Genomic DNA, 11,739 nt, shown 5'->3' on the forward strand with positions numbered 1-11,739 from the left:
TTCCCAGCACTGTGTACATGATGCTACCGATCTGTGATTGGTAATCGTGCACATTGACCTCAGGGGTATCTGACCAAGCCAGTTTGAGGCCTGCAGCTACAGGTGTTGAGACTGGCCGGGCATTAGTAAATCCAAAGCGGTCGACGATGTTTGTCATGTAGCGGGTTTGAGAAACATAAATTAGGCATCTTGGTTGATCACAGGTGATTTCCAGCCCTAAGAACCAATGAATCGGTCCAAGGCCCTTCATCCTAAAAGTGTCCTTGAGTTATCCCTTCTTGACCTTGAGTAAGTGGGCATTGTTGCATAAGATCATTAAATCATCGACATATAGGGCAATAATACAGAACATTTTGTTCTGGCCCCTATGGACGAAGACAGCATGATTGGAGTCGCAGCAGGTGAATCCGAGTTGACCAAATTCTTCTTTAGCCTTCTGGTACCACGCCCTTGATGCTTGCTTTAGTCCATATAGACTCTTCTGCAGTTTCCAAACTATATCCTTGTTCCCATAATCGGCAGATCCTGGCAGTGTGTCATATCCATTCCCGGCCATCGACTTCCACTCCCTCTGATCCCTCTGGTCTACCTCCACTCCTTCTTCACTAACCTCGGAGCTCCTGTATTCCGCAATCACCTCGGTACCCCTCGATGGTCACCACCCCCTCCTTTCAATTTATTACCTATGCCTCTGTCAGAACCGTGCGAATCTTCGCCGAGGGTAGCCGTAGGCGACCGAGCGTTGCCCGCTAGTGGTAAAGGCGTCCTACACCCGACCGAGCTTTAGCGAGGGATAAACCCCACCGATCTCGAGGCCGAGGCTACTTAGGCGAGTGAGCCGGGATTTCGGCTTCAACGACTCTAGGAGGAGCGTTGCGCCTCGTTCTCGACGCGGTCCCGATACTTAGAAGGTCAGAGGTCTCGCGGGGACAGAGGTAAGCTCTAGGGGGTAATTCTAGTTGATTTCGAACTACAGTACAAGCATTAGTTACAAGCTGTATATAAGCGCTAGGAAACTGAATAGGGAATAAGTCGCCAGATCTCGCGGAGATTGCGGGCGGAGAAAAGAAGGAGGAAAACAAACAAAGAGCACGTGTTCAAGGCAACAAAGGTCAAGCGTGACCTTCGCCGCGAGGTAACAAGGTGCGGCAAAACATGGGACAACAGGTCGCGGCGCTCTGCACCGCTAGGTCGTTCAACGACAATCAAGAGAGGAGTTGTGGAGAGGTGGCGGGAAGTGGTTAGACGGTGACGGGCGGCGAGTGGAGTGTGCGGGGAGTGTTCGGGCGTGGGAGAGGGTCAGGGAGGAGGTCGTCTGGCCCCGGGGAACGCCGGGTCGTGACAGCCTCCCTGAGTATGGAGCCCCGAAGGCTTCCGGACAGCTCCGACATCCGCTAGCACACTCCCACCTCTGCTGGGCAATACACTTGCTTGCCCTGCAAGCCCACCTTCGGGCCTATCCCTCCTTTCTGTTTCTGGGTTAACACCTACCATTCCATTAAACCCGTGACCCAACTCGTTGGTAATATTCAATCAGCTAATGTCTAACCCCATTAGCTCTGCTCCGCTCGGCTCCACCATTTGCGGGCCCACCCTCATTGTAACTATATATATACTCAACTTGTACATAGGTTACACCTCAGTAATAAAATCGACTAGAGTTTACCCCCCTTCAGTTCTGGTTGCCAGTTTAGTAAGTTAGGGCATGGACGTGTTACTTGGCACAGCGCTGAAGGAGAGAACGAAGGAAGGTCAGTTGGGAGGTTCAAACGAGACCACCACCAAGCTGTTCCCTGGTTCTTTAGTTAGGATGGGGAAGTGTACTAGTGTTGTTTATTGTAAATATAGTACCAATCCGAGTGTTTTGGCTAATTCTATTTTTATGGGTTAGTTTTAAAGTTCCTGGGAATTGACTTACAGATAAACCGAGCCCTGCGGAGCTGTTTCTTTATTGAAATTTATTAATTTGTCTAGGTGTAATTCTGTGTAGCGTTGTTTAATTTGGATTTAAACTTGAATTTAATCTTCTACTTGGTGAAGTTTCAAAGATTCTATTCAGTTAATGAATTTGGATGGTGTCTGGAGTGTCCCTTGAGTTCGTTTTATTTTTGTCTTTATTTTATCGCTTGTTTTAACAGTAGCAAAATAACTGTTTTGTGTTTACACTTTGAAATCTGGAGTGTTAACCAGCTCTCCTGTTGAAATATCTACTTAATATTTCTCTCCTTATTTGCTGCCTTTTACTACAGTGGCAATCTTAACTGTATATCACTTTTTCGCACTGGAGTGACAACCAGAAATGCTTGAGAAAAATAATACTCTATTTTCTTACTTCTCTAAGGGGGGCGAAAAGTCGCAGAAAGGGTCTCCCTTTTATACTCCTTGGGTCGCCTTCCTTTTTCACGCTCTACCTTCTATTTACAGGATTTATTTACAGTGTATTTTTCTCAAACTGAATAAAAAGTGAAATTTTCACGCTATAGTTCCACTGCGCTTTGCTGTGCTGAACTGCGGCTCTACTGCGGTCAGACTGCGCCTGGAATCCTTATTGTCCTTCCTCGCCTAAGCTATTTTAATGGTTAATTAGAATTTGTCTGCGCCGCATTTGCCGCAGTTCCCTATTTCAAATTCCCCATATTTCCCATTAAGTTCGCTATGACTTGGTCATACTGAATTCAAACCTCGCATTACTATGCGTGTGACTGTGCTGAGACCTTCAGCTGATTTATTCCAATTTTATTTAGTGACATTTAGTTAAAATGAGACTGAAATGATAAATGAGTGAATTATTCAGGTTTAAAACTGAAAGAAAAAGTTGCTAGTAATCAAGAATTACTCAAACGAATGTGTTATAGCTCTCTACTTCATTAGAACATCGTTCCCTAAAATTCCCGCCATGGTCCGTCGTAGTTTAGTAGTTTTTGTGAATTTCGTTCATATTCCCTGATTCCCCTTTGTATTATCACATCCTAATCCTCCATATGTATTGTTCGTTGTTATAGTAGGTCGTCCTCGAAGATATCATATTTTTATGTATTTTATTTAGGGCTCTAGACCTCTTGAAGCTGTCTTCCCGTGTGTTTTCAGGTTTCTAACTTCATGTCCTTGTATCTCATTCATTTCTGGATGTTTTCTCACGTTCTTGGTATTATAAATTTTCATTTATTCCCACCTTTCCAATGGTACTAAGGTTGTGTCCTATTTCCCTGTATTCGTTGAGTTAGCAAAGTTTCGCGCACACATTCGGTAATCACGTGCATCGTTCCCATAGTTGTTCGTATGCGGGAGCCGTTTTCGTTTAGTTGTTCGGGATTTATGATATGCGTGGGTGTTTATTTCTTTCATATGGGCTTCTGTGATTTATTTCAGATTTTTCCCTCATGATCTAACGTTGTTTTGCACTTTTCATGCTTTGTTTTGACCGGGCTCTTCCTTATTTGGACGGAAATTGGTCTTCGCGATCTGCCGAAGTGCGGATCTCGGTTCCGACGGCCGGTTCCCTGTGCATCGCCACCCTCACGTGTCATTACACATGATGCGGATTCCTATATTCTCGTCATGGGTATAACTTCACAACGGCTGGACCGTTTGGGCTGAGAATTTGCATAACTATAGTTTCCTATTTTTCATAATTTCCGTGTAAATTTCGTTGTATGTTTTAATTATGGATCCTACGCAATCATTGTCTTGTCCCTGAGCTCGGACTTTTGATGTCGCTATTCCCGTTATTGGATTTCTCATTAACGCATGATCCTTTTATTATGGAAATTTGGGAGGATTAAGAGTAGATCCTTTCCTTTCTAATGGGCTATCAAGCTTGTCTCGGTCGTTACTAGTTAATCTTTGCGCTTGCTTTTTAGACATTGTCCTCGTTTTGCAGGAGTTTTAGTCATATCTCCGTCGTTTATGGGTAGTTTCCCCTGTAATTACTCTCATTGGTTCCGTTTGGGTGACACCTACATTTCCTATTATAAACACGACTTTGACTTTTGCATTAGTTCCTGAGGAATCTTTGTTCTGTGGTACTTCCATCCTTGCTACGTGTGCGGACATGGGAAAGTAGTTTCCATGGAGGTTCTCTGATTATTTTTATAGTCAAATCTTGGTTGATTGTCCTAATTCTTGGTTTAATATTTGCTATAAATTCCCCCGAGAATTCCGTCTTGTTGATGGTAAGCTTGAAGTATTTTTGTTATTTTTCTTTCTTTCGATTTATTGTGTATAGTCGTAATAATTCGTAAAAATTCGTAAAATTCGTTAAAATTCAGGTCCTTCTATGTTCTCATATCTACTTGTCGTATGAGGTTTTTGTGATTTATCTGGCATATTTCCATAATGGGTTTCCATAGTGTGGCCGTTATTTCTCCTACACCGGAAGTCGGAGTTCGGAGTTCCGGGAGCCCGGAGGTCGGGATTGTATGAATATGACAAGTTGCCCATGCATTATCTGCATCTGGTTAATTTGAGGTTCCAATGGTTTGGACTCATCCAGTTTGAGGTGATGTAGCTCGTGCATTAGATCAGATGCATCTAAAGCACCATGGCCCAAGTAGTGCTGTTCCAGTGCCAGCCAAGCCTCTTCTGTGGTTCTTTCAATATTGAGGGGGTTTTCTTCCAGTGTGAGGCATATCTGGGTGAGAGCTCACTCATCTTTTTCATTCCATTCTTCGAGAGTAAGACTAGAAGTTGTTGTCGTCTGCACATTGGAAGTAGATGAGGTAGTAGTGCCAGTAGCACCAGTAGCAGGGGGAGTAGTGGCTGTAGCAGTGGCAGTAGTCAAAGTAGCCAATGAAGAAGGGGGATCAGAGGTTGGTGACTTGGGATTGACAAAGTTCCAAAGACCCCAATCAATCAGGACCATGCAACATTGGATAGACCATATACAATAGTTCTTTCTGTCATTCTTGAGCTTTTCAATACTATGAGTGCTCTTGGCATTGCTTGAATTGGCTGGAAACTCTGGTATCTGGTGAAGTTTGCTGGCTGGCCAAACTCAGAGAACCAATGGCTCCAGCAGGACCACTTAGTCCATGCCCCCAACCGGATTGAGGAATTCCACAGGATGCACCTGTCAGAAACTGTGTTCGAGGGGATCGCGGGAAGCGGGGCGGAGTACGGCGGCGTAAGTGGACACTTAGCTAATGAGCTACTCCGTTGCAAGGCGTCGAGGGGGTTGGGACTTCGGCTTCAACGACTTTGCCAGAGCGTTGCGCCACGCGTTCTAGGCTGTCCCGTATTTCACGTTAGCGGGAAAGACCTTGCGGCGATGTTGACTTTAAGCGGGATGAAGTTGAGGGGCGAACTTAAGATGAAAGTACTTGGGGGAATTCTAGTCGATATTCGAACTGAGGTACATCGACAGTAAACTACAAGTATAAATAGGAAAGGAGAACAGAGAAGGGACCGGTCGGTCCGGCGCGGGACGGGAACGAGATGATAAGTACGACAGAACTAAAGAGCGATGAGGACCAGGGTAATGGAACAGAAGAGATGAATGGAACAGAGAACGGCGGAGTTGGGAGGCAGAAAGGATAAGCCGACAATCTAGGCGCGCGGGTCAGAATGTCAATATACGTATAAATCAAATATCAATAAAGGAATAATCAATTGTCAATAAGGAATGTCCATAAGGAGCGGATCAGCGGCGACCATAACAACCGCTAGTTAGTTAAGCGAGTGAATAGAATAAAACGATACCGGCCGAATGGTTGAGGAACCCAGGTGGTGGCAGGAAAACGAAGGAGGCGCTGCTACGGGGCCGTAGAACGGGAACCACTATCGGCGCTGCTAAGTGATGGGCAATGGCGAGATTAACGGGCGCGAGTAACGGCGTAAGAATGGGGGTGCAGAAAGTGGTAGAGGGGCGGGGACTTTGCGGGGCCGTGACAGCACCCCCAGGCCCTGGGAAGAGAGAGGGAGAACCACCTGGCCACTTCAAGGGGAAGCAGCTTAAGGAGGGGGTGATGTCAGGGCACACCCACCTGACCCAGCCCCACTTCACCTGGTACCCTGCCACCCAGTTGTCAGGGTTCAGCACCCTGCCCTAGGGTGCCCCAGACTCCCCAACCACTCCCTTCCTTCCATTCCTTCATAGGTAGCAGTGAGCTCAAAAGCCACGAGTCACGTGACCTGTGGCCACAATGCAAAAGTTCAACCTAGAGTTGGGCATGAACTTCACGTGAACCATGTGAACCAAAGTTCATGAACTTTCAGGGTCCAAGGAGGGTCACACAAACTGTTTGTGAACTGTTCACAATCCATTCATGAACATTATATTAGGTTACCTAATAGCGCGGGTCCACCGTTTCTCGCTCTCTGATTGGCTCAAGCCTTGCTCGTTAAGGTTTTAGCCTTAACCCCAAGTTGGGGTACCAGTCTAGCTCATCATCTGTATCGTCGTCATCTTCACTGTCAAGGTTGCTGTCATATCCGTGCATACCCGACCCCGACCCGACTTCCGGACCTCCACCCTCTTCACCTCCGGAGTCATAACCTACCGCTGCCGTTCCGATACTCATCTTCGGTCTTGGCAACACACCTCCCCCCTTACCTCTCCGACCCTATCTCCGTCTGCTCCGATACTCATCTCAGACCGAACACCACCCTCCTACTACTCCGCTCCCCCTTCACAACACCTCCACCCTCCCGTCATCCCCCGTCCGCTCCGATACTCACCTTTGGACCTGACTACTCTCCTTTCCGCCACTCCCTCTTCCTTACCTTTCCCCTCTCTTCTCCCTCTGTTACTCCTCCGCCACCCTTCCGCCAAGTTACGACCTTCCACCGCTGTTCCGCACTTTGCACTCGGACACCGCTTGTACCTTACTCCGAGCCTCGGTCTTAGTCCATTGCATTGGTGACCTCATACTACGTGAACACCATTGCCAATATCCCTCGGACTTTCAACCCCGCCTCCGTAACCTCCATAAGCTCTGCAACCCCCAAGCTTCGTGGATCGCCTTCGGCACTTTCACCGCTTGTAATGTATTTCTCGTGTTTTCCCCTCATCCCTATTTGGACTACTGCTTCTTCCTATTCTAGCCAGTTAGTCATCATCCCCACTTCCCCTCATCCTCCTGCCCCTCTGGGCCTCGCCCTCCCTACCTCCTTTCGGACGTATCACAGGTCCTGCCTTATGACCTTCGGTACCGCTCCGCTCCCTCTACCCTTTGTTCCCGTTCGGACGTCTTCGTTCCGATTCGGTCACCCTTTGTTCTCCTTGTGCTTTTGCCCCTTTCATTATATATATCGGCACTTGTACATACTCGTTTTTGGTTTTAGTCCGAAATCGACCTGAAATGCCCCCTAGAGACTTCCTGCTCACCTACTGTGAAATTAAGGACCAAATGGACAAACAGCAATGGCACAGCGCTCCGCTTGAGTCGCTGAGGCCAAGGTCCCTCCACGCTAAGTCTCCAATTCCACTCCAGAGTCGTCCGTTTCTGCCCGGTTCTAACAGTTCCCATAACAGTTATAGGGCTGATATGAGCAGCACTGGCTTGAAAGATAAACTGGACATGCATGCATTCGGGGCAACAAGCATGCGATGGGTAGTGTTGGTCAAATTTTGCTGCAGTAGAGTTTTCAGGGATGAGATGACACCAAGATGAGCCACATTACATTTCATAGTCTTCTGTTTGAGCTTATCTGTGGATTCTGCACATGGCAGCAACCAGGATGACTTGACTTGCAAACATGAAACATGAGACGACAAATGAGCTGGTTCCATGCCTTTGGCTGGAACCCGCGAGAGTGTTTGATTAAAGTGAGCATAGTATTCACTCCTCCACCGGGGTCTGTTGTATGCTCTGAAGATAGTTGAACCGAGCAAATGTGATAAGGATGACATCGACACACACCTGCAACATTCCAGCCCAACTGCATAGCCTGGACATCCATAACCTTACATCTGTTGACCAGTCTATTATCAGAGGGGTGTCTAACATGTGTCTGAACTCTGAAGAGGCGAAGCAGAAGGAATTATAATTGAAGTAGTGGCTAAACGGTGGTCTGCGGTGGCTGGGCTAATAGAAAATCTATTGATGTATTGAAGTTTATGAACCAGTTCACGTGAACGGCCGTTCGTGGGAAAGTTCATGACCTGCAGGTTCATGAACCAAAGTTTATGAACGTTCATGAACCGGTTCATGAACCGGCATGTTCATGCCCATCTCTAGTTCAACCTGGCCCTGCTGGGCAACCGTACAGGTGCAAAACAAGTTTGGCACCGTTGAGGTAGGCCCCCCTTGATGGTGGCCATGAAGTCTGTTAAAAGGGAAAGAACTGTCCGGAATCGAGCGCGAGAGCGTTGATGAACCCCTTTGCCACTCACGACAGTGGTTCAAATTCAGAAGCGACTCAAGCGGTTTAGATAAGTACTGTTATTTCCAACGGATCATCTATGCTAATATTACAAAGTCATAGAAGTTAAGTCCTACATCTGCACTTTGAAGAGGGAGCTCGAGCAGAAAGAATACCTGAATGCCAACTCATCTGACTAATGAGAACACCTTCAATCTACGTTGGACAAATAAGCCGTGACAACATGCTGGTACGCATATCTGTGTGTTCATATCTTTACAGACATATACCCTTTTGCTTTGTGTGCTGCGTGTTTTACTCATTCACAATGCTCCAGCATTCCGCGGTGGTAGCGCCTCCCATTATTTTGGTTTCATTACTTTCTGCACCCATTCACTGCTTCACCGCGCGCGCGCGGTTACAATGTTATCTTGCTATCAACTCATACTTGCTTCCCCTATCTTCAGTGATACGGACATCTTGGAAGTCAACTCAATTCACTCCGTGATACGATCGATCCTTTGAAGAGTCGAAAGTAAGGACACAAGTGTCCCGCTTCATCAGCACGAGAGGTGACATCAATATCGATGTCATCTCACCCCTGTTCATCTGCCTTGTCCAAGAAGGCATCTTTGTTGACGAAAAGCGGGCTCCAGGACGATTCTCAAGATTGGTAATGTGTGTCTAATTTTTTTCTGGGTCGATATTTACGTCGCATGGTTCTCTCAAAATCAAAATCGATGCTTTCCTGCCTGCTGTGCTCTGCCAGCGTGCGATGAACGGTGCTCACATAGGCATTATGCTGTCAACAGTGGTTCAGATTTCAGATTACTTGTAACTTGGACCGTCTCCGCGCATTGACCATTTAAATATGATTATAATATATGAACTATCTCTAGTTGGTCTTTTTCGAGACATTTTCCATGTCAAGCACATGACTATTCTCTGTTCCACTATAGGACTGAACGATATAGCACCCGACGTTGTAACCTGCGTTGCCGACCAGTCAGTCTCCTCTAGCTTGAGTCGCCGACCTTGGAGACCTCACACTGCGGATTTCGTCCTCACACGAGCACGAGAATCGCAAGAGCCCACACAACAGCACAACCAGTTAAACGTACCAGAAGCAAGGATGACTTCACCTACACTGCCTAACCGTGCCTACGTCGAAATCCCTCGACGTCGACCTGTCCTCAGGGATCCAACCCCCAAGCCAGGGAACATTTGGCTCTTTCTCTTCCGCCCTCCCAATGCCGATGGAGCCTTCTACCTTGACATACCTGTTCGCATAATTACGCGGTTGTGCCAGCATCCTCGCAAGTATCTCCGCTATCTTGGTTGGTGTGTTTTGGGTATCGAAGGCCAAGTAACGCGTCAGGGAGAAGATATTGGGGACGAAGGAGTGCTGGCCGATCAAGGGACCTATGATTATGTTTGTGCTCCGGCAGGTCCTTCGCGTTCTCGTTATCTCCTATTGGATCATTCGCCTGACCATCCATACCATCCATCCCACCCACACAGATGGAACGGATGTGCTTGCGCGTGTAATCGATCCCGAAGTCATTAAACTGCGGAGTAACGTTTCATACTCGGACTCGGCGCTCTCTGAGGGTCGAGCGGGCTTCCGCGCAGAACTCGTTAAACGCGATAAACGCTGCGTGTTCACACACGACCCATTTCCTGACGCAGCTCACATCATCCCGTATGTTCGCGGAGACGAGGTGGGTTTATATTGCTGATCATTGCGCTGGCATGGCCTCAGACTTCGTCCAAGTGGTTCCGTCTAATAATCGCCGGACGTAACGCCTATGAAGAGGATGTGTCGGACCTTAGATCCATCAACGACATTCGTAATGGGCTCTTCGTTGGAGCGGATATTCACCAGCACATAGATGCACGTCGATTTGTAATTCTTAAGGTTCTTCATTTTTCCTTATCTTGGATATTCCTAACCCCTTCATGCAGACTCCGAATAGAATTTTAGATGTTGGTGATGTGCCACCTAATGGTCCTGACTTTCCCCTAGATGCAATGCAGTTAGAGTATCCGCTCGGCGAACGGTTTTCACTCCAATGTCTAGATGATGATCCCCCGCTGATTTCCAGGGCAAACAAGGATGCTTGCTTTTTGCGAGGAACAACTCTATCCAAGCCCTCTTCCCTCATACTCCATTACAACTATGGTGCTGCAGTTGTCAAGCTGTGGGGTTGTCATGGCCATCTGCTTTCAAAGCGCGGCAACATTCCTTGTCCTGAAGTTCAAGTAAATCATCAACCCAGCGGCCCCTCTCGAACAGTTCATGATCGGAACATAGCAATTCAAAAACGCGTGCATGACGGAAATAGTGGTGGTACAGCTCCAGGGGGGTTACTGAAGGTGCTGAAGTGGATATGGTTGAGACTATGGAACCCCTGGTTGGCTATAAAGGATGGGATGAGGATGATTGGATGCTATTTTTCTGGAGCAAAACCCCAGCTGGTTGCAAATATTTTTGTGCAGCTGAAGAGGAATTGACTTCTCATGTCACCGAATGGGTGGATGGGGTTCCCCATGATGCAGGTGTATACTAGGTCATGCATTTAATGAGTAAAAGATTGACCATGTTTGGCCTGCCCAGGAGCCCAGACTTGCTCTATTCTCCCAATCCCCCCATTGGCAACCAAACTGAAGATCTTCCTCAATTATACTACAGTTCCCAAGTCCATCTGAATGCTTTCATGGCCAGCTGGTGGTCTGGAGTTCAGCAGAGTATGTCAGCATCTGGGGCACTGTACAATCCTGACCTCCACTCTGGGCTCCCAGAATGTCAGGGACAGCTCCGAAAGCAGCGAAGTCCCGGTGCACAGGACTCGATGGGATGAATAGTGGCTGTGCATAGTGGGGTCCCATCATGGGGTGAGCATCTCCAACCACTTAGCCTGAAGTGGGAATGTGAGAAGAAGGCTACTTCTTCAGTTCCCACTCCAGCTGTTATTATATACATGTGGGGTTGGTCACATGGGGCACATCACATCACCCTCACACACAGCTGTGGCTCTCCTGGTGTTTCCATGGGAGATCCTGAGAGGGCCTGCTGTAGGCACAAGGTGAGTGTGGCGGTGGTGGTGGTGATGTAGGGATGGTAGGTACAGGAGGGGCATGTGGCATGCATGCTGGTGGTACATTGAACAGAGGGAAAGGTGGTCCATGTAGGAGAAAGAATGAATGAATGAGAGGAAGAAAAGGAAGGGAGGTGTGGTGCAGTGCAGAGCGGGGGGGTGTCAGGGCAACCGCTGAAATGATTAATAGAGCTGTACACACGGACTCAGTCTCTAACTTGAGAACTAATAACATTGTAACTCTTTACCTGTATGCATGGACTATAACATGGAGAGTACAGTCAGTTATACGAAAGTTAAAATAACGAAAAAGGGATAGCACCTCAGTCTCTAACTTGAG

At 47.4% G+C, this 11,739-nt stretch overlaps 1 protein-coding gene across 1 annotated transcript; it reads left to right on the forward strand.

Annotated features, from left to right (window-relative positions):
- Positions 1-9,392: 9,392 nt before the first annotated feature.
- Positions 9,393-10,871, forward strand: EI90DRAFT_3154548 (uncharacterized protein; the record flags this gene model as incomplete). The annotated part of the gene is made up of 5 exons (XM_039065935.1): positions 9,393-9,749; positions 9,823-10,022; positions 10,076-10,219; positions 10,267-10,651; positions 10,687-10,871. The coding sequence occupies exons 1-5, from the start codon at positions 9,434-9,436 to the stop codon at positions 10,869-10,871; spliced, it is 1,230 nt and encodes a 409-aa protein (XP_038916386.1). The 5' UTR covers positions 9,393-9,433.
- Between the last annotated feature and the right edge of the window lie 868 nt (positions 10,872-11,739).

The sequence above is a fragment of the Cantharellus anzutake genome (genome assembly GCF_015039405.1).
Source record: "Cantharellus anzutake strain C23 chromosome Unknown EI90scaffold_22, whole genome shotgun sequence".
Taxonomy (NCBI): Eukaryota; Fungi; Basidiomycota; class Agaricomycetes; order Cantharellales; family Hydnaceae; genus Cantharellus; species Cantharellus anzutake.